Source organism: Podarcis bocagei (assembly GCF_964188305.1).
Source record: "Podarcis bocagei genome assembly, chromosome: 9".
Classification (NCBI taxonomy): domain Eukaryota; kingdom Metazoa; phylum Chordata; class Lepidosauria; order Squamata; family Lacertidae; genus Podarcis; species Podarcis bocagei.
This window is the reverse complement of record NC_138134.1, coordinates 28,558,702-28,583,815: the sequence shown is the minus strand read 5'-3', so window position 1 is coordinate 28,583,815 and position 25,114 is coordinate 28,558,702. Positions and strand designations below refer to the sequence as shown.

Sequence of the window (25,114 nt, the reverse complement as noted above, 5' to 3'; positions counted from 1 at the left end):
AGCCATTGCCTGAAGCAATATAAGCTCAGTGGTGGTGGGAGACTTGATACTAAGCCACCATTAAGCTCAAAAGCGAGCCACGCCTCCCCCAATTCTGCACTGCTCAAGTGGACTACAGTTTCTTTTTCTATGGTCGAAAGAGAGCCGTTCAGGAATCTGTGGTTGTATTATAAAAGCTGGTAAGTGAACCAGCCATCTAATTTATTATTTTAGAAGCTGATGCATATTTGAATTATTAACACTTGACAAGTTTTAGATCTTAATACAGTATCCACTCCTTCAAAAACTCTAGGAGTTAAAATGGTAACTACTGTATTTTTCGCCCCATAAGACGCACCGGCCCATAAGACGCACCTAGATTTTTGGGGGGGAAATAAAGGAAAAATAATTTATTTCCCCCCCAGGTGCGCTGCGCTACACCAGGAGCTTGGGGCGTGCTGAGCTCAGCGCGCCCCAAGCTTCTGCGTGCGCGCAAGCAGTCCGCTAGCCTTGGGAGAGCCGCGGGGCTCTCCCAGGGCTAGCGGACTGCTTGCGCGCACCTAGAAGCTTGGGGCGTGCTGAGCTCAGCGCGCCCCAAGCTTCTAGGTGCGCGCAAGCAGTCCGCTAGCCTTGGGAGAGCCGCGGGGTTCTCCCAGGGCTAGCGGATCGCTGCGCTACACCAGGAGCTTGGGGCGTGCTGAGCTCAGCGCGCCCCAAGCTTCTAGGTGCGCGCAAGCAGTCCGCTGCCGCCCCAAGCCTCGCGCACCCGGTGGGACCTCCTGCCGGGTGCGCGAGGCTTGCAGACACTCGCCCGAAGCAGGGGGAGCCCTCCCGAGGGCTCCCCGTGCTTCTGGCGACAGGCTGCCGCCCCAAGCCTCGCGCACCCGGTGGGACCTCCTGCCGGGCGCGCGAGGCTTGCAGGCATTCGCCCCATAAGACGCACCCCGATTTCCCCTTCATTTTTGGAGGGGAAAAAGTGCGTCTTATGGGGCGAAAAATACGGTAATTAGTGATTACTTGGTTATTTTGGCCACTGTTTTAGCTGTTTTGTTTCTGTTATACAGTGCACCTAGGCAGTTTTCCAAAAGCTTCTCTAGAAAACCTGGAACACTGTGCGATAGCATTTTCCCAGAGCAATTACTCATTTCAGCTTACAAAGGATTCTGGGTATGGTGGTGAAGAGTGAGGTTGGCCAATGCTTTCATATGACTTCACTTTGCAGAGATCCAGGCGGAAGGTGACACGGCAGAATCCTGAGGCATTGCAGCGCAGTGTTACTTCCCCCATCATTGTGAGTGCCTCCATTCCAGAAAGTAGAAGTAGAACTGGTCTAGAAATGCTGAGTTGCACTAGATACTGTAAAGCAAATTAATGAATGAGGAGCCACATTCCTAAAGTCCTTTCCAGCTAACTTAATTTTGCTTGTGTGCTCTGCGGTCTGATAAGTTGACATCTACTCTTAATTGTCCAGGCACTGCTGAATTATTTAACTGTGACCAATTTATAGGTAATGTGTTCTTGATCATAGCCTGATTTTAAAGGTAAGGTGTATTTGTCATTTTTCAGGTCCAGTGCAGTCTTTCAGAGAGTCCTGTGGACTCTAGTCTTCATCTATACTATGAAATAGATGTTTTCATAATAATATCTTTTTTTTGTCTGTATCTGGTGTGGTTGTCCATGCAGATGAAGGAAGCATATCTGCAAGGGGATAAAGACTGCTCCATTTTAGCATATTGTGTGGTTTTACTAACACATAGCTTTTAAAATCTTGGAAAAGTATGATTTTAGCCTTTTTAAACTTTTTTTGCTTTCGTTTAGGTTTTGTGAAGAACATGCTCTGTATTTTATATAGACTTTTTAAAAAAAATGTGCTTAGAAGATGTGAATTTATGGCATTGGAGTTTTGCCTAGCCGTTGAATGTGAGGGAAAATATATTAAAATATGGTTTTTTATCATTTTGGATATTTATTTCTGGCAAAAAAGGATGTTGAGGGCGTGACTTTTCCCTTCCACTGAACTTTAGCCATTGTTCTGTACATCTGTTCACTCTACCTGAAACAGCGCATGTTGAGAATACTTCGGTTCTTGTTGAAAACAAAACCCAAATAGGAAATGCTGTAATTTTCTAATCTAATATTTTTAATCCAGTGATGGCCTTTGTTTATCTTGTACCTAGATAGTCAGCATATTCTATCAAGCTATATTAAGATAAGCATGTATGAAGGAATGTTAGCATAAATAGAAATTTCAGAAGTTTGTTTTGGACAGGTCAAACTATACTACTAGCTTTAAATGTAAGCTTGATTGTTAAATGCACTCCCAGTTCCCTTTTGCAGTGGTTCAGTTAGGTAATTTTGCACTCTGGAATAAATGGTCTTAGCTTCTTTAGATGGTAAGGTATATTACTTCAAAATGTGGTATGCCAACACTGCTTCACTGAGTGTGAACTGGGGCCCCTGCCCCAAAGTCTTATCCTGATGGTATCACTACCCTTTTTGAAAATAATTTTGAATATAACTTGCAAATTTGAAATTTGTAATGCAAATGCTTATTGTCTTAATCTTCCACTGACCTAGTTTGCATATACGCTAAGCCAAACCATGTCTTAGTGCAAGCAGATGGATGGGATATAAATTTAATAAATAGATACTAAACAATGGCTGGGTGCCACTTAACCAGCAGTAGAAGTTCTCCACACAGCATAGAAACTTTCAATATTCTGTTGTCACCAGAGGCCAACTGACAGCATCATTGTTTGTGACATGAAGAGCAGAGTGTTAGTGTTCAGTGGAAATTATTGTGCATAACTGCTATTTTATTTATTTTTTTGAAAGTTGAAGTGTGTCTTCAAACAGGTTTTTCAGGTCTCATGTGTGCATATTTACCTGAGTTTGCTTTTGATTGGCTTATAGAGCAGGGGTCACCACTCTTTTTGGACTAGTGGGCACATCTCAAATTTTGAGAGAGTGCTGTGGGCGCCACTCACAAAATGGCTGCCACAGGGCTTGGCATGATACAAAATTGGTGAGTGTATAATCATTGATGCTTCTCCATAGCTATATCCCCCTGTGCCTGATTGCGAAGATACACCTGTTTAAGACCTTGGTTTCCCCATTCCCGCTCCTAAACCAGAGTCTAGGCTGCCACTCAGTAATGCAAGAATAAGCCCCATTAAACTCAAGGGGACTCATTTATGAGGTTGGCATATATGCCATTACCTCTTTAGGTCATTTGAGCAAGGGAAGCTTTTCATGGACTGGAAATTAAAAGCTTTCCTTGCTCAAAGGACCTAAAGAGGTGATACACAGATGTAAAGGGTAGCATATACTTAAAGGTAAATGTAGTACAGTGGTGCCCCGCAAGACGAATGCCTCGCAAGACGAAAAACTCGCTAGACGAAAGGGTTTTGCGGTTTTTGAGCTGTTTCGCAAGACGAATTTCCCTATGGGCTTGCTTCGCAAGGCGAAAACGTCTTGCGTTTTTTGCAAGTTTGTTTCCTTTTTCTTAACACTGTTAATACAATTGCGACTTGACTTCAAGGAGCAATTCATAGAACGCGGTGTGGTAGCCTTTTTTGAGGTTTTTGGCGATTTTTGAAGCTTTTCCAAAACTTTTCCGACACCGTGCTTCGCAAGACGAAAAATTTGCTAGACGAAAAAACTCGTGGAACGAATTAATTTCATCTTGCGAGGCACCACTGTATATGGGTGCTCTGGAACATAGACTTTACAATGTTGTGGGTGTTTTGACAGCTCCTGCTCTTCCTAAGCTCTCAGGTATGCCTGGTAATGGCTCTTTCTTTCAATGACTTGGGTGGAAGAAGAACCCTGTCTTCTGGTACTTCCTTGGGAGAAGGCTTCCACTGTTTCACTGTAAGATTGCAAGAGGCAGCTGTACACTCTGCTGTGAAACAGAAGTATTGCATGGGAGAAAGCATTTGATACTTAGAGTGTCTGCTGGAGCATGCCAAAACTTGCTGGCCTCTCAAGAGTGGCCTGTAGTGGCTCATCCCTCCCAGGACTTGGGAGGAAGAAAAACCCAATATCCAGGTCTCGCCAATCAGCATATAAACATCTGCTTCTCCACTGTAAAGTTGCAGGTTGCCCAAGGCTAGGACTTTGAACAGTCTAATAAGATAATGAAAGAGTTGACTTAGAGTGATGCAGTTCAAAAAGTAGAGCTAGAAACATGTAAGGCAAACTAGGAGAGAAATGCAGAATTAAAGTCTCAGGCATAACTTATATTTTGAGGTGTTCTAGAACACTTTGGTAGGTTTCTTTGACCAAATATTATTTGGATATTGAAAGCAGGGCTACAGTAGGAATTGAGATAGCATTTTGAAGAGGATCTTGCATGTTTCAATTCTTAGAAAGCAGCAGTTATAGGGCATTAAAGTGACTTCCCAAATAGTTTTAGTTTTAAACCACAAGCAAAGCAAATGGACTGTGTTCCAAATATATGATATGTGTGGGTTTGTGCTTCTGTTTGTTTTTTTGTGATGGCTTGTTTTGTGTTTTTCTTTTCTCTTTTTTGTTGTTGACATATGTATAGGGACAGTGGGAGGGAAGGGCGGAGTGGAATGTCAGTGACATTTGGGTGGGAAGAGAAAGGAAAACGGAGACTATTTCTAAGTGTATGAATTTTTATAAAACTGACAAAGTGTTACTAAAACAGAGCAAAAGGTAGCATTATATAAGAAATAATTTATTTCCAAAAAAATGGAAGATATGTGAAATTTAACTTGAAGTCAGGATACCATTTTTACTTATCAGCCAAAATATTATAAAATAGTATGGCACTATAGCTAATGCAGGATATGCCTCACTTATGAAAGCTTGGGCTCTTTCTGGAATGACTACTTCTCATCTTAAAAATGACTACTTCTCATCTTTAAAAAGAGGAAATTTTTAATTTGCTTTAGAATGAAGAAGGTAATGTTATTAATAGGAATCTAGAAGATGAATACTTTCAGTTTAATATCACATTAAAATGCACTTATCATATTTTTTATTTTTTAAAAAATAGCTATGGACTATTTAAAAATACTGCACTGGTCCATCCTGCTCACAATTTTGTGCTCTGACTGCTAATGGTTCTCCTGGGAAAATCAGAGGCTCACTATGTCAGGTTCCTACTGGAAGACCGGACAAATGCTAGAACGTTAGCAGTGGCAAAGTTTTTATCGGTGGTTGCAAGAACAAATGAGCCCTATATTCTAAACAAAATGCTTGTTTAACCTGGAGGTAGGCTGTATGAATTGTGTATTGATTTGTAATGATTTGTTGGACCGTAATAAAGATTGATTGATTGATTGATTGATTGATGGATGGATGGATTGTTTTACCACTGAGATAAGACTTTCCCATTTCACGAGAGAGAGAGAGAGAGAGAGAGAGAGAGAGAGAGAAAGCAAGCAAGCAAGCAAGTTGCTGTTTAGTATTGAGTTGTCCTATGAAATGAAAACTTTCCCGCCAAATCAAATCTTTTTTTCATAGAGTGGGTACATCTGATGTATTTCATACTATCACTAAACAATTGACTAATGGACACTTATCAGATAGTTTGGTTATCCAAAGGAGCTCATAGAGAAGTCCTCCATCACCCCTTATCTCTTCGGTTTCCACAAAGTCCTGCCAGTAGCAAGAAAGGATAAGATAAATGGGATGGGACATGAATGAAACACTTGCTGTTGTGACAAACAGAACTGTGTGCCCGATAGTAGCACCCAAATTACTCTGCATGCAATCATTCTATATTATAAACAAATTTATCAGGGGTGGAAATGATGCATAATTGGGCTGTATTCTGTGAACTATATTCTGTGGTTAAATTTGTTCTGAACAGGACCCTTCCTTGAGGGAAGACATAGGAGACGCTTGAAGTCTTTTCAAACTTAAGTCTGTTTGTTGGACTACAATTCCCATCATCCACTGAGCACTGGTCCTGCTAGTTAGGGATGATGGGAGTTGTAGTTCAAGTTTGAGAAATACTGTTGGAGGAAATGGGTGGAAAGTATATGCTGAGAATCTAACTGGATATTTCGAATAACATTCTCCTTAAGAATCCATTCATTATTATCCATTTTTTATCACTTAGAAAACTTTCTTATTAAATTAAATTTTTGTTTTTTGCAGTTTTTTATGTAGCCATCTGCAAGAAGCATCTTCTCTACTCAAGCAAATTCTGTTTGGTAGCCATTTTCAGGTTGTTTTCTTAGTATGATAAGAAAGTAACAGGGAACAGCTTTGCTTTTTTCAGTTGACTGTTGTTCCTTTCAGTTAGTAGTAGTGGTGATAAAACCAATTGTTGGGCATTTAAACAAACTGGGCAGTCAAATTGCAAAAGCACTCCCCCCACCCACAGCTTGCCCTTTAATTTGGAGCATAAACATTGGAAAGTTGAGTGTGGTAATTTAATTTTGAAGGAGAGCTGCTTTAAGCGAGCATCAGCCCAAGTTAATGGGAGCCATATGGTTGATTCCCCCTGCCTCCATGCTCCGTAAGAGTTGTGGTATTCAGAAGAAATAAGCTACCCAACTTTTTATTAAGAAGAAAAATGCACTTTAAAATTGATCTGAAATAATGTAGAAGATAAGTGTTAGCAAATATTATTTTTAAGAGTATGATAAAACATGACAAATTAGTACCTCTGAAGGTGAGATGAAGAGGAGCTGTCACTGGTTCTCTGTAAGCTCTACAAAATATTTGAGATGAGGAGCCACAAAATGTCTCATAGACATCTGTAGAGTGCCTATTGTATTAACTGTGTCAGCAGTGAAAATAAATGAGAATTCCCCTGTCACGATAAACAAGAACTAAAAATTATTTTAAGAATTAAAAAGGAGTGGCTTATGTTATGCTTTTAAAAGGCAGTCAGCCCATGCAAATATTTATTCATTGTTTAGTTTGACTTTATAATAAGTTGTGTAGAGTCGAAACATTAGTAGAGTTTTCAGGTATGCAGAAGCATTCAGAAGCAATTTGTTTAGTAATAGTAAATGATTTAAATAGAAAATAATAGCTGCATCCTAAGTCATACCACTGAATGCAGTGGCCACAATCCAGTGCAGTGGTGTGTTGGCGGCTGTTTCGTGTATTTAACATGCCCAAGACCCTGTGTTGTGTTGCTGCAACTATTTAACACAAAATCTAGTAAAGTTAGACACCTTCAAACACCCTGAAATCATTGGGCTTAAGTGCATTTAGAGGAGTATTTGATTTTGTCCCATGCACTTATAATCATAAGCACAGCTTCAGTCCAGCAGAGAGCATGTAGACCAGCTGGGCCTCCACATGGGAGCCTGTGTTGAAGGTGAAATTCTTGATAACCAGATGTTTTTTCAGAAAGGGACAATAAGGGAGGCTGAGTCCATCCCCCTGCTCTCCAACTAAAACAGCTGATGGGAGGGTTTCATTTTTTAAAAATGGGTTCCACATGTGCAATTTCAGGCAGGGGAATTGCATACACTTCACTGCATGGAACATCTCCTTCAGCTAGAGATATGGAAGGGTAGATAAATGAAACAAAGATAATCATTTGCCTGAATCTAAAATCCTTTCTCATAAGAACCGACTTTAATATTGCTTTTAAGTAAACAAGAAAGCACCTTGCACTTACAATCAATGCAATACCGTGTGTAAAACAAATTCTCTTATTAGCCTTTGTATTTTTGTAAATTTGAAGCCTCTCATTACTTGAAAGATGTACTCATGGTTTACCATTCCTCCTCCCTTCATTCCTTCCCCCCATCTCAAATTAAATTGTTGCCTTTATGAACCCCTGCTAGTGATGCTGATGCAAATTCACCACCTCAATGAGAATTAGGCTTGAAATAGTAGGTAGAGTTCAGACTTTGAAACGTCATGCATATGGGATTTTTGTCCTTTATAATCGCTTATCACAGGGAACGGTTCCATATTTTTTCAATGCGGTATTTATATTGCTCTTTAAAAAATTCACTGATTTTACACAGATTTTTAAAGAAGATGACGAAGGGGTAAAAATTGGGGAAACAACCTAATAAGGTCAAATACAGATGCCAAAAACTTCCATCAGATTTCTCTGTCAGCTTCTTCATTCTTGATTGACAGTCCTCTCAATACTCGTGGTTTCATTCTAGTAAAATGAGTAATTAATGTTAGCCCTCTGCTAGAATTTTTTTATAGAATTGTCGAGCAATCTGCTTAAAGATAGAGAGCAGGGTTTTTTTATATTTAAAAAAATGGAGGCTGCCTGTTCCTAAAGATTTTTTTTTTTGTAGCCTTTCATGTCACCATACTCCTGAAGACTTGTACATTTTAACCCCCTCATCACCACCCCATTAAACCAGACTTTTGGGATTGATATGTTTTAATAATGTCAGTTCTGTTGTGAAAATAGTCTAGGGTTGTTGTTGTTGTTGTTTTAATGTTCTCTATTCTTCTATTGTCCAGGTTTTCTTCCAAAACTACGTTGGAAACATCTGTGTCTATATAGTCAGCTTGCTTTGAGGATACTTAAGCAAAATATTTTCTCTCTGCAGGTGATGTATCGCCCATCAGTATGTCTCCCATCAGTCAATCACAGTTTATCCCACTTGGGGAAATCCTTTGCTTGGCCATTTCTGCAATGAACTCAGCACGAAAACAAGTCACGCAAGAAGCGCTAATGGAACACCTAACAACCTGTTTCCCAGGTAAAATACATGCTAATGTATCTGTGCTCACATTGACCCAGATTTTCTTTTCCTTATTTTTAAACAAAGCATTTCAAATGACCTGTAAAAGTTTTACAAGCTTGCTGTTTTGAAATGATGTATATTCAGGTTATTTCACTTGCTTTTCTTGTTATATTGAATCAGGGCTTGTCTGTCACCTCATTCTCAATTATATGTGCATGGAAAGGATTTTCTTTCTAAATAGATGTGAGTGTGGATTTTAAAGTATGTTTCAAATACTTCCTTCATCTTTTCTAAAAAGAGTTCAAAATATTAGAGAATTAAAAATGCTTGGGGGTTTTTGGGGTTGTTTTTTTTAGGGGTGGGAGTTGGGAAGTTAACATGCAGCCTGATCCTGTTTTTGCAGAAGTAAATCCTACTTAGTTCAGTGGGGTTTACTCTGAAGTAACTTTGCATAGGATTGTAGCTGCATTCTGTAGCAGAGTTCTTTTATTACTCTTCACGTGTGGCTTTATTTATAAGGTGAGTTGCCAGTGTTCTCAGAAGACTATGAAATTAATGATCCATGTTGGAGGTGGAAAGGCGGTGGAGAGGGCACATAAAGTTCATGTTACTTTCCAGCATAGCATATCTCAATGTTTTCTGCATGACAACTTTGGTGTGCTACAGTAAGGGCCGAAAGAATGAAATCCCAAAGAAAAGAACACTTCCACTAGACAGTTGAGATTAAAAATATTTCAGATGGCTAATTTGGATTTATACACATCAGTACAGTACTTTGCTTATCAGCCGAAAATATACTCCAGAAGAGATTTCTCAACCCATTAGCATATACTGTAGGCTGCACTTGCAATGGACTTTAAGACAAATTAACAACAGTCCCTTATGCTACAATCCTATACGCCTTTACCTGAGAGAAAGCCCAGTTGAACTCAGCATGACTTGCTTCTGAGCAGACATTATTATTATTATCGTCATTATTATTAAAGATTCCTTTTGGGGATTAACCCTCCTGAGGTAATGCCAAAGGACCTCACTTTTTCAATCAAAATTTGGATATTTTTATTGATTTTACAAAGAAAGTGTTTGCGAAAGTTTTACTCTCCTGAAAGGGAAATTAAAATTGTCCAATTTTCTCTTGCCCTATAATATTATTGGAGGGGTGTGTTCTCCACTTTTGTGGAATGATTTGATTTCCAAAACATTGATTTCTTTACTATTTTCCTGTAAAGCATAATCCTCTGTGAACAGTAACTGCTCATTTAAATTCTCTGTCTGTCCTTCAGTTCATCTTTGCTTTTCAAATCTTCCTCCTCGCCCCACCATAATTTTCTTTTCCATATTTAATAGTTGAGCTTCCACAACTGGGTGGGCAGAGCTTGCTGATACAGCTTTTTAAGAGCAGATCTGGACATAGTCAGAAATGCAATAGTGCTTCTGATTCTTTTCTTCTCTGATCTCACCCACACAAAAGACTATGAATAGAGATCTTACAGAATAGGTGGAATAACAGGGAGTGCCAATTCATGCAGGTTGCAAACCACCTACTTAACCCAACTAATAAATAATTTCTTACAACTGTTGGCTCTTTCCTTGGTTTTTGTTCCTAGCACATGGGAGCTCATGCACAGCTGCCAGCTTGTCTGTATGTATATAAAAGTTAAAAGTATACTCATTTTGTAATCCACAATCCTCTCCAGTGACTAAATTTCTCTACTCCGTTTCAAGTAAGACAATTTCAGCATGTGATATTTAAGTTAATATATCATCAACATGAAAAGCAATCCCATGGATTACCGCTTCCAGTTCAGCGAGAGGATACAGATATAAAAATAAAATAAAAAAGAGCAAGAAAATAGGACTTCCGGGACAGCGCCATTGGCAATGGCGGAGTTCCTCTGACAGAGAGGAACCCGCTCCGTGAAAATCAGGTCTTGCCACCGCGGCGAAGGCGGAGACCCTTTAAAAATCCCAGGCGGAGGAAGCCTGGGAACGTGGGATTCGGCTGACACCAGGAGCACCTCCCTTACTTGCAGGGAACCCCTTTTGGGGGGGGGCCTGAAGTGACGTGGGGTGAGTGGCGCGGTGTTTTGAATCAACCGCTACTTTTACGGAGTGAAGCCGCACAGCCATTGCCAGAGAGCGCTGACTTTTTCCTGTGGACAATTGGACTCTAAACAAGTACCCATGAGTAGAACGGAAAATTGGATTAAGTATTAAGAAATATTTCAATTTGGCACCGAAACGGGAAGGTTCTAAACAGGAAGTCCGCCTCCCGTTTTTTGTAAATAGATTGAAGCAAAAACTTTGTAAGCTAAAGTCTGGAAAGTCATATATAAAGTTCTAAATTTCCTTCATTCATCACCACCAAAACCCCTCTTGGAAGCAGGAGAAAAGAGGGGGATTTTTGACTGTTTAAGCCTGCAGGAGAGAGAGTAAAGAAAGATAAATTTTCCACCGTCTCAAACCTGGGAACGGGGTGTCAGAGACAGAAATTTATGGGGAAAGTTCATCGACTGTGAATGGAACGTCTTTTGACAGATAGTAAAAAAAAGAGAAATATATTGATTCCAATGTTGCTTCTTGCAATCAAAAGAAACAAAGTATTTGAAAAGTGAAAGTAATTTTTCCTTGTTGGTCCTGCTTTTAAAAGATGGATACAAATAGAAATTGTCTCCTCTAGAGGGGGGAGCTTGTTAATTTGTTGCCAGAGCTGATCTGGGGACCTCACAGCTGTATGATTAGGATCGTGAGACCAGACTCTAACCTTGGGGGGGGGGGGAAATGTGTTGACAAGAAGTTTTGGTGCTTGCTTTTTGCAAGACAAGTGCCTTGCTGGAGCAGATGCATGAGAAGATGGATTTGATGACTGTTGCAGTTAAAGACTTTGGACAAACGGCGAATACCCATATAGAAACCATTCAGAAACCAGCTCAGGAATCTGTTTTGATAGGGCAAGCGCCAGGGCAGAAGAAAATGGAGGAGGTTGTTGTTGAACCTCAAATAACACAAATGGAGAGATCCGAGGCCTTGCAGGAGTATAAGCCGCTGTTCTTGAAGTTCGAATCTGGAGTGGACCGGGGGGGGGGGTCTGGAGCTGTGAGGGCTCTTAATTTTGGAAAGACTTTGAAACATGCTTTTAAATATTTTTTGGATTACAGTGTTGACTGTGGGGAATGGGACTGTGGGGAATGGGCTGATCTGCTGAGGAGAGATGGAGATACTTTTGGATTGGAGTCCTCCCGACACCTACCCCCCAATGAGAAAGGAAAGAAAACAAGAAAAAGATCAACAAAAGATAAAGTAAAGGGCAGGTATAAACAAGAAGAAGACTTGCAGAAGGGACATGGAAAAGATTTAAGAGCCCTTTCAAAGGGCTTGTAAAAAGCCAATCAAGGAAAGTTATATTAATGAGAAATTTCCATCATGCTGATACAAACTAAGTTGGGCAACAAATTTCTGCCTAGTAAGAAATGGAGAAAACCTGGGGGACAGGCAGACCACGTCCAAACACTTCTCAGAATGGCTTGTTATAAGAAAAATGTGTTTCTGGCCCTCCCTGCAAATATAGCAAGAGTAAGAAAAATAGCAGTAATGTTAACAGAGATAGTGTTAAAGAATAATACTTTGGAATCAATAATTAAAATGATGCTGTACAATGAGAATAGATCAAGCAAACATATCATTCCATAGTGTCCTGTGAGAAGCTGGTGGACAGATGTTTTTTGTGGCTACCGGACCCTTTATTCTTAGAACTGTTTCATATTATAGGCCTTTTGTGTGTGTGGTGGTTACATAAACATTTTCATACCAACGCTGTTTTGTTTCCATCACAGATTGCAGATGTTATTACTGGTGATAACGGAGTCCTTTCATATTATTTTTATTGTGTCCCGTCGTCCCCCCCCCCCCCCGCTTTTATGTAAACCACCCACAGAATCTTTACTGAAGGATGGTATTCAAAATACTTGAAAGTAAGAATAGATCACCCCTATAGTCATCAGAATTGCTAATAACTGCTCTGGCATTTGCTTGTGAAAACCAGTACCAACCCACAGCCCATCTGGTTCAAAAACTGGTTGCCCATCTAAAGCTGCACTTATCAAACTGCTTCTGCTACTTTGCTGCTTTTTACACAACTCTTTAAGGTTGAGTAATTTCAAAGCCACAGCCTTAGAAGAAAAATGTGCTTCCTCAATGCAGGTTTTTACATTGCAACATAGCCACCTAGTTTGCTGAGCAACAGAGCAGGTACAAATCTGGGTCATGGCTATATCAGAAATAAGGTATACTAATTATTTATAACCTCACATTGCAAGCACTGTACATCTTAAACTAGTATATCATGAGCAAAGGATGGCTTTTTTTCTACCCCTTGTTAAGCCACAGTGACAGTTTGGGGGGGGTCATTTTAGAAGCTTTAGTACAGTATTTGGAATTTGCTTTTCATAAATCTGTATTCATAGTGAATAAACACCAATTCCAGTAGAACATGCCTCCTTTATTCTTATACCTTAGGGTTAGCTTTATTTAAAAGGAAGGGAGAGGGAGCAGGCTGCTACTTCATTAACTAAAGCATTTAAGTGGTTATTATTATTATTACTACTACTACTACAAAATACTGTCTATTTACTGAAAGATAAGATTGTGAGCCTATGGGCATGCACCATCTAACAGACATGATACAAAAGGAAAACAAGATGGGAAGGCAAGAAAGCATTTGATTCTGCATCTTCACCGGCCAGTGGATGGGGCCAAGCTGATCTCTTCCTTGCTGTGATGTTCTTCCTATGAGGCAAGGCATGCAGCCTCCCAGTAACCTTAGGAGAACATCCCTTCAGCTCCGCACTCCCAGCTGGAGCAGAGTGTTCTTCCATGCAGGAAGTGAAGAAGCAATGACACTGCAACTGTTCCTTTTCTGGCTGTTGGATAGGGCCAGGTTGGCCTCCACTTGTCATGCTTATCCTCATATATAGAGGAGAGAGAGATTCCACAAATCTCTTGGCAGAGCTTGACTATAATGATGAACATAAAACAATTCTTCCTAATAGGCAAACACGGTGAATGCCTATTATCTTATTAAAAGAAATCGTTTTATGTAAAGTTATGTTCAATATTTGTTGGAAGGCAGGTTGAATAATGCTCCCTGAGCCCAAGCTAGGAATGGAATAGGTGCCAGTCATTAGAATGCAGCAACAAAAGGGAAGACGTTTTGGCCGTTTTCACTGTCAAGGTAGCTACAAAATTAGCATAATGTATGGGACTATCTAGGCACGGTAAACTGAAATGCAATATAACTATTAATGCTGCTGTTACCTTGAGAAGTGAGGAAGTCATTTTCTGACAGCTGCCATGCTTCATTGTGGCCTCTTTCTAAAACTAGGATTCCTATACATTTCCTTTCTAAATTGCATCCAATTTACACACAGCAGCTTGAAATGTGTCTTACATTTAACTGGGTTCACCTTAGGTCAGCCTTCTTTTGTGGCCAGCAAACAAGACATAATCTTCTGTCTGGAAGCTCAGTGGAGGGCACAGCACACTTTCTTGAGATGTGGAAAATGTACATGTCTGATGATTCAGTGTCCAGACATATTTTGCTTTTGAATTATTAAAGCACTACATAATCTTAAATAACACTACTGCTGTCAGGCAGTATTTTAAATTCCGGTTTCGCTGTGTTTTATTTATTTTTTATCATTGAAAGAATTTACTGGTGAAGTGTAGGAATGAGGTAGCTTTTGAAGATGAACTAGACATACAAATATATTTTAATAGAAGTTTATCTAATCTGATTGCTAGTCGTGGTAGCAACATGAATTTTGTGTGATCTTTGGGGTGCATTTAACCTATAAAGTTTTCTCTAACTTTAAAATGGGTATAATATAAGGCAATGGTTATAGGGTTCATTTGAATTAATTATTTTGCCAGTATTGAAGAGATATACCTTCAGGTTGCAGGACCCTCTAAAATAGGGGTTTTGATTAATTGCAACCCTCAGATTCCCAGCTTCTTCTTTTTTAAAGAGCACATTTCTAACATTTTTAGAGTGTGAGATGTGAGGCAGAATGTACAGGCAGCTTCTCATTTTGTGCGAGAAATTAGCCTGCTCCTGACTTTCAGTATTTTACTTTGAACCCACCCACCTGTGGGGGCGGGGGAGAGAATGGGGTAGCCCTGGAAATTCTCCTCCTACCAAAAAAATCATTTGGATACCTAGGCATGTGAGGGAGAAGTGCCCTTGGAGGAGAGAGACAGAGAGAGAAGTGTATGAGTTCTCTGTGGGGGACAGACGGACCTATGCATATGCAGTATGTGTGGTCAGTGAAACGGAGATGTGTTATTTTTAAAGGTAGGTAGGTAGGTAGGTAGGTAGGTAGGTATGAATATGTGGTCTGCATTTATGTGTGGTTTGTGGGAGACACAGAGAGATGTTTATGTGGTGTGTGTGTGTGTGAGAGAGAGAGAGAGAGAGAGAGAGAGATGCACGTATGTCTGTGGGTGAGTAAGAGAACTAACGTTGTCGCTGCCTTGTATATTTTTCCTGAAGTGGTGGGGGAGAAACAATTTTGTGTGATCTCCACAATCGGTACCAACAGGACATAGCTGACTTCCCATGGTAAGCCTGAGGTTTCTGGGGTGGGAGGAATAATCAGCAATGACTCTGCTCTCTCTAATGTTTCGTTACGATAGGCCCCTTGTGGCTGCTGTTTTGTGACCGCTGCCTGCAGCTCTTTCTCAAAATTCAAGGTACTTATGCTGGTCCGAAAAGGTTTGCAACCCCTCCTCTAAAACACAGCGGAAGGTAGCACATTGGGCAAGAGGGTGCAGAGAGGGGGGGAGAATTGGCAGGCCACTGCACTAAAATGGATTGTGCATTTGTAATAAATTGTGAGGTTCAATTAAATTATGCTACTTAATTCGTGTTGTACAGTGGTGCCTCGCAAGACGAAATTAATTCGTTCTGCGAGTTTTTTCGTCTTGCGAATTTTTTGTCTTGCGAAGCACAGTTTCCCATAGGAATGCATTGAAACGGTTTCCCATAGGAAAAAGGAAACAAACTTGCAAGACGTTTTCGTCTTGCGAAGCAAGCCCATAGGGAAATTCGTCTTGCGAAGCAACTAAAAAAACGAAAAACTCTTTCGTCTTGCGAGGCATTCGTCTTGCGAGGTACCACTGTACTCTTAGGCCTTTTGAAGATGTTTCTGCAGGGTACAGAAATGTTGCTTTGAAATGGTATCCTAACATATTTGAGCCACTATGATATAGCGCAATGGTGGTGAACTCCAGCCTATAAGCCTCCTCCCCATTTGACCTAAACCTTGCCTACATGTTCACCACATGACTTCAGGCATGCTAAATTCAAAAGGGAAAATCGGGAGCATGCCCTAAGTGCCCTCCCAGTTCTTTCTTTCCAGCCAGTGCTTAAATCCAGCTCTTTTTAAAAATTTGTCACCTTTTCCACTCGCCCTCCAGTGACTGAAAAAGGTGACAAATTCAAAAAGTGCCAAGTTTAAATTAAATCTAGAAAGGAATAATGAGTAATGCACTTAGAGTGTGCCTCCACAGCTTGAATTCCCCCCCCCCAAAAAAAAGTATGAAAGCTTTTTCTTTCTCTTTTCAAATAACTGGATTTCTTCTCATGATTGTATGATGACGTTAAGATGGTGTTAAAAATTCTCGCACAGCCTAACACATTTTACAGCAAATTTTCTCACACTGTCACTTTTTCTTGTACTTTTTTCAGACATAAGCAGGAAAGTGATCTAAAAGCCTTCATTATGCATGGGATGGCTGCAACACATGCCTTAGGATGGGTGGTGAAACAAGCTTGATTTGTTGTTGAAAGATTATTTTGGAATCTTTGTTTTGGTTGGTGTCGCCCCCCCCCCCATTACTTTCCAAATCAATAGTGTATTCTATATCCATTATGTCTTCTTTGGTAACTAATGGTTTCTTCATGCCTTGTAAGTTTGCTTTAAAAAGTTAACATGTGCCTTTAGTAGCATAGAAATTTATTGTATTTACTCAAATGTAATGCGCACCTTTTTTGGCCAATTTATGTTGCGAAAATTAGGGTGCGCATTAGATTTGATGGCGCATTTACATTCGCCAGCAAAAACTTTTTGTTTTCAGGTTTTTGAAATTTGAGGTGTGCATTAGATTTGATAGCGCATTAGATTCATGTAAATACAGTAATTTGGGTAGCATCTTATGTTGCAGCTGCACAGTTTCTTTGGTTGCATATTTAGCCATATGGGATGGAAAAGAACAATCTCTTTAAGATACTTTGTTTGTCATCTTCATACTGAATATTCAATGTGAAGCTATTTTATTTGTCTAGCTTTTGCATAAAGCCTCCACAGTTTCTCTAGTCAACCTGTTGCATTTCTGAATTGGTCTTACAGTTAGCTTTACCTCAAGTTCAAAATCTAATGCTATCTGTGTATTGTGTGAAAAATTTGACATAATCTGACTTTCTCCTGATATTGAAACGACACTTTCTTTTAGATTGAATTCTGCACCTTCAGTTTTCTTAAGATAATAGTTTGCGATATAATCAGGGAAATGTTGATCTGCTTCTTTAAGGTGTATTTCCCTCCCCAAGGGGATTTGTTATTAATTTTCTGATATGATTTCTTTATTTAAATACATGTGCAGATACCAAAAACAGCATATTTATTCTTGCCTTGTTTTGTGTTATATGCAATAACTTGGCTAATTAGGATTTAAATATTTATCAAGGTAAGTGGTGTGTGTGAGAGAAGAATCCACAATGTTTAATAAAGATTTATTAGTTTGGGGCTTGGTATGGAGGTGTAACTTTGAACCTTAAGGTTCGCCAGCACTTTGAAAATAAATAAGGGGATTTTTTCACATTCTGCTAGTGCTTTCCCTTTTTAGTTAATAATTTAGAGACCTCAAGTGCAAGAGATAGGTTAAAAGCAAACATGCTGGAGGATGCTTGACCAAGTTTTGCTTGCTCAGCAGAAACTATCTTTGAGATCATGTCAAGGATCTGCATACTTTGGGAAGGGTTAAAAGGAACTCATAAATACATTTTGCTGTTGTTTTCAGGTGTTCCAACGCCAAGTCCAGAAATCCTTCGTCATACCTTAAACATGCTGGTACGGGAGAGGAAAATATACCCAACACCAGATGGCTACTTCATTGTGACCCCACAGACTTATTTTATAACACCATCCCTTATTAGAACTAACAGTAAATGGTACCATTTGGATGAGAGGATACCTGACAGGTCTCAGTGTACCTCTCCACAGCAAGGAACTATAACGCCTTCCACCTCGGGCTGTGTCAGAGACCGGACATTACCCAAAAACCACTGCGACTCCTGCCATTGTTGTAGAGAAGACATGCACAGCATGCATGCCTCCACTCTACAGAGGAAATCGGCAAAAGACTGCAAGGACTCCTACTGCCCCCCTTCCATGTGCCAGGTGCCACCCACTGAAAAAAGTAAAAGTACTGTAAATTTTTCGTATAAAACAGAGACACTTACAAAGCCTAAGGATGGAGAAAAGCAGTCTAAGAAATTTGGGCTAAAATTGTTTCGACTAAGCTTCAAGAAGGACAAGACAAAACAGCTGGCCAACTTTTCTGCCCAGTTTCCTCCAGAAGAATGGCCTTTGAGGGATGAAGATACCCCTACCACTATACCTAGGGAGGTAGAGATGGAGATTATTAGGCGTATTAACCCAGATCTAACTGTGGAAAATGTCATGAGGCACACTGCACTAATGAAGAAACTTGAAGAAGAAAAAGCTCAACGAAGCAAAGCTGGATCTTCAGCTCACCATAGTGGGAGAAGCAAAAAGAGTAGAAGTCATAGGAAGTCTCATGGGAAATCTCGGTCACATAGCAAAACTCGGGTCTCTAAAGGGGATCCTTCAGAGGGCTCCCATTTGGACGTTCCGGGTGAAAGAGAGTATGATTTCTATGATCCCCTCACAAGGTCCCCACGCGAAGGCTGTTTCATAATAGAACACAAGAGGGACAATTTCATTATGCACAGCAGCCCTAACGTTCTTGAATCTCACTTTCCTATGACACCTGAATGGGATGTATCTGGTGAACTAGCCAAAAGGAGAACTGAAATGCCTTTTCCTGAACCTTCAAGGGGAAGCTCCCATTCTAAGGTCCATCGAAGCCACAGCCATACGCAGGACCGAAGATCAAGGAATGAGAGGTCTAATAAAGCCAAGGAGCGGTCTCGATCAATGGATAACTCCAAAGGACCTCTGGGTGCTCCTTCTTTAGGTACACCTGAAGACATAGCTGAAGCTTGCAGTCAAGATGACCAAACAACCAGCCAAACGTACATTGACGATAGCACCTTAAGGCCTTCTCAATCACTCAGTCATCAAAGGGCTCTTATGTCATCTGCAAACTACAAAGAAGTAGTTAAACCTGAAAAGACTGGTGGCAATGCAGAAACTCCCATTTCCTGTAGCCTCTTGGAACAAAGCAAGCCAGCCGAGAATTTGCCCCCGTATAATGAGCTCAACTCCTGTACAACGAAATCAGCAATTGATGATTATTTTCAGTGTAACACTTCTAGTGAAACTGTACTTACTGCTCCTTCACCTTTGGGGAAAAATAAAGAAGACCACGACACAGTGATTTTGACAGAAAGCGTTAAAAAAGTGTCTCCCTCAGAAAGGCAGTCTCAGCACATAGCCAGAGAGCCTGGGGTGCACAAAGAGGAGTCACCTAAAGGGCCAAACAGCAGTGGTGGACCAGTTGCAACTAGCCAAACCCCTGAAGTGATTGCAAATGGCCGACTGGTTCAACACCACAACACGGAATCTAGTAGCCTTGATAAGAGGAAAGAAATATTTAGTAAAGACACACTTTTTAAGCCTCTCCACAGTACTCTCTCTGTGAACAGTTTTCACAAGCCTAGTGTGCCACTACTAAAACCTCATCAAAAGACACCTTCTGATGCATTGCCAGGCAGATGCGACAAACTCGAGCAAGCTATGGTGACCTCGGTAACACAAGTCATACCTGTTTCACAGAGACAGCAAGAAACAGCCGGGAACCAAGAGGCATCCTTTGACTATTACAATGTATCGGATGATGACGATTCTGACGAAGGGACCAACAAGAACGCTGAAGAAGAAAAGAACCGGGATGATGTGGGCACTATGCAGTGGCTTCTTGAGCGGGAAAAAGAAAGAGACCTGCAAAGGAAGTTTGAGAAGAATCTGACTCTCCTTGCTCCAAAGGAAACGGAAAACAGCAACAACCAGAGAGCCACACATTCAGCAAGACTGGACAGCATGGACAGCAGCAGCATCACCGTCGACAGTGGGTTCAATTCACCACGGTAAGATCTTAACACTCATTTACCAAAACCTGTAATATTTTAATCTTAAATTATCGTGTCCTACATACGCATTAAGTATTACGAAGCTGGGCTGTTATTCGATGATAGCATTTTATAGCAGGTTTTCTCTGCTAACTTTATGCTGGCTGGTTGGTTACTCTTGCCAAGTCAGGCAGCCACCAGACGTTTGTGAGGTTGTTTACACAACTGGGGATAATTGTGATTATTTCAGAGGATGACTAGGTCAGTATTATTCTGCTAAATAATCAACCTTTAAGCTCACAAAGTTAACCAAACTCTTTCTGAATGAGCTCTGTCACTGTACCGTCAAGTGGTAAAGGAAGCTTTTATCAGCCGAAAAGGGAGAGCATGAACCCAACAGAGCCAAGCTCTGCTTATACTTTTCCTTAAGCTTTGGCAAAAATGGATGTGATACAGATACTCAAACATGGTGCAGCTGTGTGGTGAAATTCTTGCCTATATGGATTATCTGCCTAGGTTTATACACTCGAGCATAGAAGGGATCCTATAGGATTGCAGAGTCAAGTCATTCTTTGTTTTATTGCAATGAATAGTGAACCCTACCAATCTCTGCACACTTCTGGTAATGATTGCAATAGTCTTTATATTATCAGTTATCCTGAAATGAAGACGAAAGTAGTGAGCGACCAATGTTGGAAGGACAACTCATTGGGAAGAATGCCTGTGGAGCCCACAGTTGCTTCCTCTAGCAGTGCTAGACTAGACTTGTGTCCTCTGAGGCCAGAGAGCAGGAGGAAAAGAGAGCATGATCTCAACAAGATCAGGTTCCTCCCACACTGTTTCTTAATCTAAGGCAAGAAGTTGTACAGATAGTCAGCTCTGGTGATCAGACTGTAGGCTGTGACATTTTTCCTACGCGGAAATGATCTTCTGTCGGAAATTTGTCATGCATGAAATAGCACTGTTAGCTTGATCTTGGTGCTCTTTGGCTCTGGAAAGAGAGCTTGCTTTCCTCACAGCTGCTTCTTGCTGTTAACTCAGGGAGCCTGTGCCTAGAAGATTCGATTCCTGTGCAGGAGGCTCTAATTACGGGTTTCTCTGAGCTTCTGTAGACCTTGCTGTTGTCTTTGTTTTCTGGTCAGCTCCCACAGAGCTCTGTTGTTGTTTCTCAAATTGGCCTATTTTCTACTGGGTTTGTAGCTCTTGGAGACCAGACAAAGACGAGGATAGTATTATTGCACGTGTTTTGTTAAAAGTAAATTGCTTCTATCAAACTACCTGCATCTTATACTGTTGCATGAGGCCTGAGGAAAAGAAGCAAAGCTTTCTGTGTGGTGATGGCTGCCTTTTCCAGGGTGTGTGTGGAGGTGCAATTTTATTTGACTATTTCAACCAAGGCTTTTTTAAAAAATGTCAGTTTTATGGACATGCTATCCATATCATTATGAATGTAAAAGGCAGGCTTTTGTTTCTATCCTGCAGGTTCTGTAATCTAATCTCTCTGCCTCTGTATAGCTCAGAGGGAGAGCATTTGCCTTGCAGGCAGAAGATCTTAGGTTCAGTCCTTAGCATCTCCTGGTTGAGCTGGAAACACACCTCCTGTCTGAAACCCTGGATAGCCACTGCCAGTCAGTGTCAGCAAAACTGTCACAGATGGTTCAGTATTCCAACTCAATATTAGGCAGCTTCCTGTATTGCTTCTCTCATAGACAGAAGCTTCTCACCCCTTCTTTTTAATTTTCTTTATTCTTCACTGGCTCAGGGAAGAACTTAGTGTTTTCCAAATCTCTGTGCATTACTACCCTGCAAAATGCCACTCAACAGGATTTTCAAAGTAATGGTTGGGGTGGAATTCTTTGCACTTTCCCTCTGTATGTGTGGGACAGGGGTTTTAGTCTGTTAATGACTGAGGTTCTCTTCAGATTATTTTCCATGGATTAGACTGAGTGCATTCCTTGCTCTTAGATATAATCCTTAATTTACTGTAACAACAAAACCAGCAAACTATGGTTAGTAATTGCTCTCGAAACCAGGATTGGAAACCATGGCTTGAGGTGGATTTCTGATGCTGGATTGGAGAACAGGCCTATCTTGCCAGTTCACAAGTCACACAGCAAAGCAAATTAGGATTCATGCTAAGCAGGTAACGGAAAGAGAAGCCTCAGAGGAAACAAACCAGGATTTGGAGAAACACCTGAATTGAGCCAGTTCAGATTAATAGCTTTGGAAGAACTACATATATGAACATGGATTTAAATTTCTTCTGCAGTTTCCTACATTTCCCTCCATATAGCACTGTAGGCAACTATCCATTTGTATAGTTTCATATACATTTTATGAGCAATTAGCACAAGTTACAATCTAATTTTGGTGCAGACGAAAACCAGAAAATACAGTGGTACCTTGGTTTTCGAGCGCCTTGGAAGCCGAACATTTTGATTTTCGAACACCGAAAACCTGGAAGTAATTGCTTCCGTTTTCGAATGCACTTTGGGTGTCAAATGGCTTCCACTGCGTTTTTTCCTCCAATTTTCTCCATTGACTTGGCAGCCAGCCCTTTGTGCCTAGTTGTCGAACATTTCGGAAGTCGAACAGTCTTCCAGAATGGATTACGTTCAACAACCGAGGTACCACTGTAGATACACTACTGGTGCGCATATATATATATATATATATATATATATATATATATGCAGGTTTTGGTGTCTTCGGGTGTCTTCCCGTGTAAGTACACGGGAAGACACCCGAAGACACCAAAACCTGCATTCCTGTACCCGTGAAAATCTACGAAAGCAATATATATATATATATATATATATATATATATATATATATATATATATATATATACACATACATATATACACACACATTTTTTATTTGTTACTTAAGCAGTTTCTTCATATAAAGAGCTATATTGCATTCACTCAAAAGTAAACATAATTTGTTCCTATTTTGAGAGAGTGGACAGTTGGCCTAGGACATGAACCCATCTGTCCATCTAGAACATCTATGCTAATATTGTCAAGGAACTGGGATGGAGGGTAAGAATAAGCATGCTTTCTCTACTTCCTTCCAATCTTCCAGGTTGCTACCACATGTTTTTTTAGATTTTTATATTGCTGAAGCTCCCTTTCAGTGAGTGATTCTTACATTGGCTGCCATACTCCTAGAATGGAAGGTAATATAAGAAGGTAATTCACAGGAAACAACCCAGCTGGGTGTTACAGCCTTTTGTGACCCTTATAACATGCTGTGTTTTAACTTTGAGAGAAAGAAGTGGAAAGGATTAAAACAGCTGGTGTGGAAGATATCTGAGTAGAAGATAGCAAATTCCTTTAATTTAATTTGTAATTTTAATGTATTGGGTTAAAAATATATATAAGCTTTTTTACTTCCTTGAAGTTTCTGTTTGAGAAATTTTATTTGAAAATTGTTAAGGCCAATGGCAAAAACAATAACATTGCTGCTGATAAGTGCTCTATGTGCGGTTGGTTACCCTTGAAAAGTGTTCTGAAACTGCAACTTCTGCAAAATGCTGTAGCCAGGTTGCTGACAGGTGCTCGATATTTTGATTCTGTCATGCCAGTTTTGTGTGATCTGTACACTGTTTACTGGTTTGTTTCTGGCCCCAATTCAAGGTGCTGGTGTTGACCTTTTGGGCACTGATTACCTTGAGAACTGCCTTTTTCTGCACATTTCTCCAGACATTGCCAGTCATTTATGTGAAGCCCTACTCTACATCCTTCAATCCCAGGAAGCAGGACTCGAAGTAACTATGATTTGGGCCTTTTCCCTCCTGTGCAACACATGTAGAATGCCAGCTTAGATGTGTTAGGTCCACACTATATTGTATTTGTGGCTGGTAAAAAATATTAATTAATTTAAAAGATTGTTCTCTCTTTGCTGGTTTATCTTTGTCTTGATTTTAGTGGGATTTTAATTCTTGTTATTCTTTTTATTTATTTTTACATTACACCAATATTTATTTTACTGGGGATTTTATATATTTTGTTCTTTGAGTTTATTTGGAAATTAAGTGTGGTATATATTTTTTTTAGAGTTACACAATCTGCAACTCTGTTCAGCAACATTTGTTGGTGATGGTGCTGTGAGCTCCTACCAATAGTCCATAATGCCATATCTCCCCTATATATTCAGTGAGAAGTGTGCCTTGGGTGTTCATTCTTACTGTTTTATTACTGATGTGATATTTCCACCATGATCACTCTCTAGTTGAAATGCCACTGCAGAATGATGGCATTTCAGGAATTGGCTGGCTATAACATTCTATTTGTGGCAGAGCAATTGGGTTATCTGGGAAAGATTTACCACCGGCTGAACAATATGGCTTCATATGAGATATTAATGGCCTAAAAATGAACTTGGAATTGAGGTAGGAATTGATTAGTTTGATTATTTAATTTCTATGCCTCTTAATATACTAAAAATATCTCTTAGGTGGCATACAGAAAACTGAAGCAACAACAGACGACTTAAAATATTTCAAAAATACACAGTTACGTACAAAAATGTTACATTAATACAAATATATATACAGTGGAACCTTGGTTCTCGAACTTAATCCGTTCCGGAAGTCCGTTTGACTTGCGAAATGTTCGGAAACCAAGACATGGCTTCCGATTGGCACAGGCACCCTGGAAACAATAGCTGACAGCTGCATTGGACGCTTGGCTTCTGCAAAACGTTCAGAAAACGGAACACTTACTTCCAGGTTTTCAGTGTTCAGGAGCCAATTTCTTTGTCATCTAAGTCATTTGAGAACCAAGATTCCACTGTATATAAATCAATATCAGTTCATTTGCCTTTTAACTCACCCTTCCTCTCAGCGTCTGGGTTCTCACCAAAGTCTAAACAAACACTCAATTCACCCACAACAAGAAGAGCTCATGGAAATAGTGGACATCACCCTAATGTTTCACTCTAGACTTGTTTTTATGGGCAGACCCAAGGTGGATGGCACTTCCTCAGGCTGCACACAGCGGTGTCCCATTGAGCTGCACTCTCTACACCAATTTCTAGGTACAGCAGGTTTGTTGGGTTCCCCAGGGGGGTCTAGAGGATGGGAAGAGGGAGCCCCTCCACTCACAGCTCTTTCTTCACACTATGAAAAATAAAAGAGCCA

At 40.3% G+C, this 25,114-nt stretch overlaps 1 protein-coding gene across 5 annotated transcripts in view; it reads left to right on the top strand.

The window, feature by feature from the left end:
• STOX2 (storkhead box 2) overlaps positions 1–25,114 on the top strand; it is a 133,056-nt gene that overhangs the window by 101,070 nt on the left and 6,872 nt on the right. For all 5 annotated transcript variants that reach the window (XR_014011735.1, XM_081208763.1, XM_081208766.1 and 2 more), the window contains exons 2-3: positions 8,502–8,654; positions 17,715–19,986. Coding sequence is in view for 4 of the 5 variants with exons in the window: in XM_081208763.1 (XP_081064889.1) it covers positions 8,502–8,654; positions 17,715–19,986 (2,425 nt within the window). In the remaining variant the exon portion in view is untranslated. The remainder of the gene's footprint in view (positions 1–8,501; positions 8,655–17,714; positions 19,987–25,114) is intronic.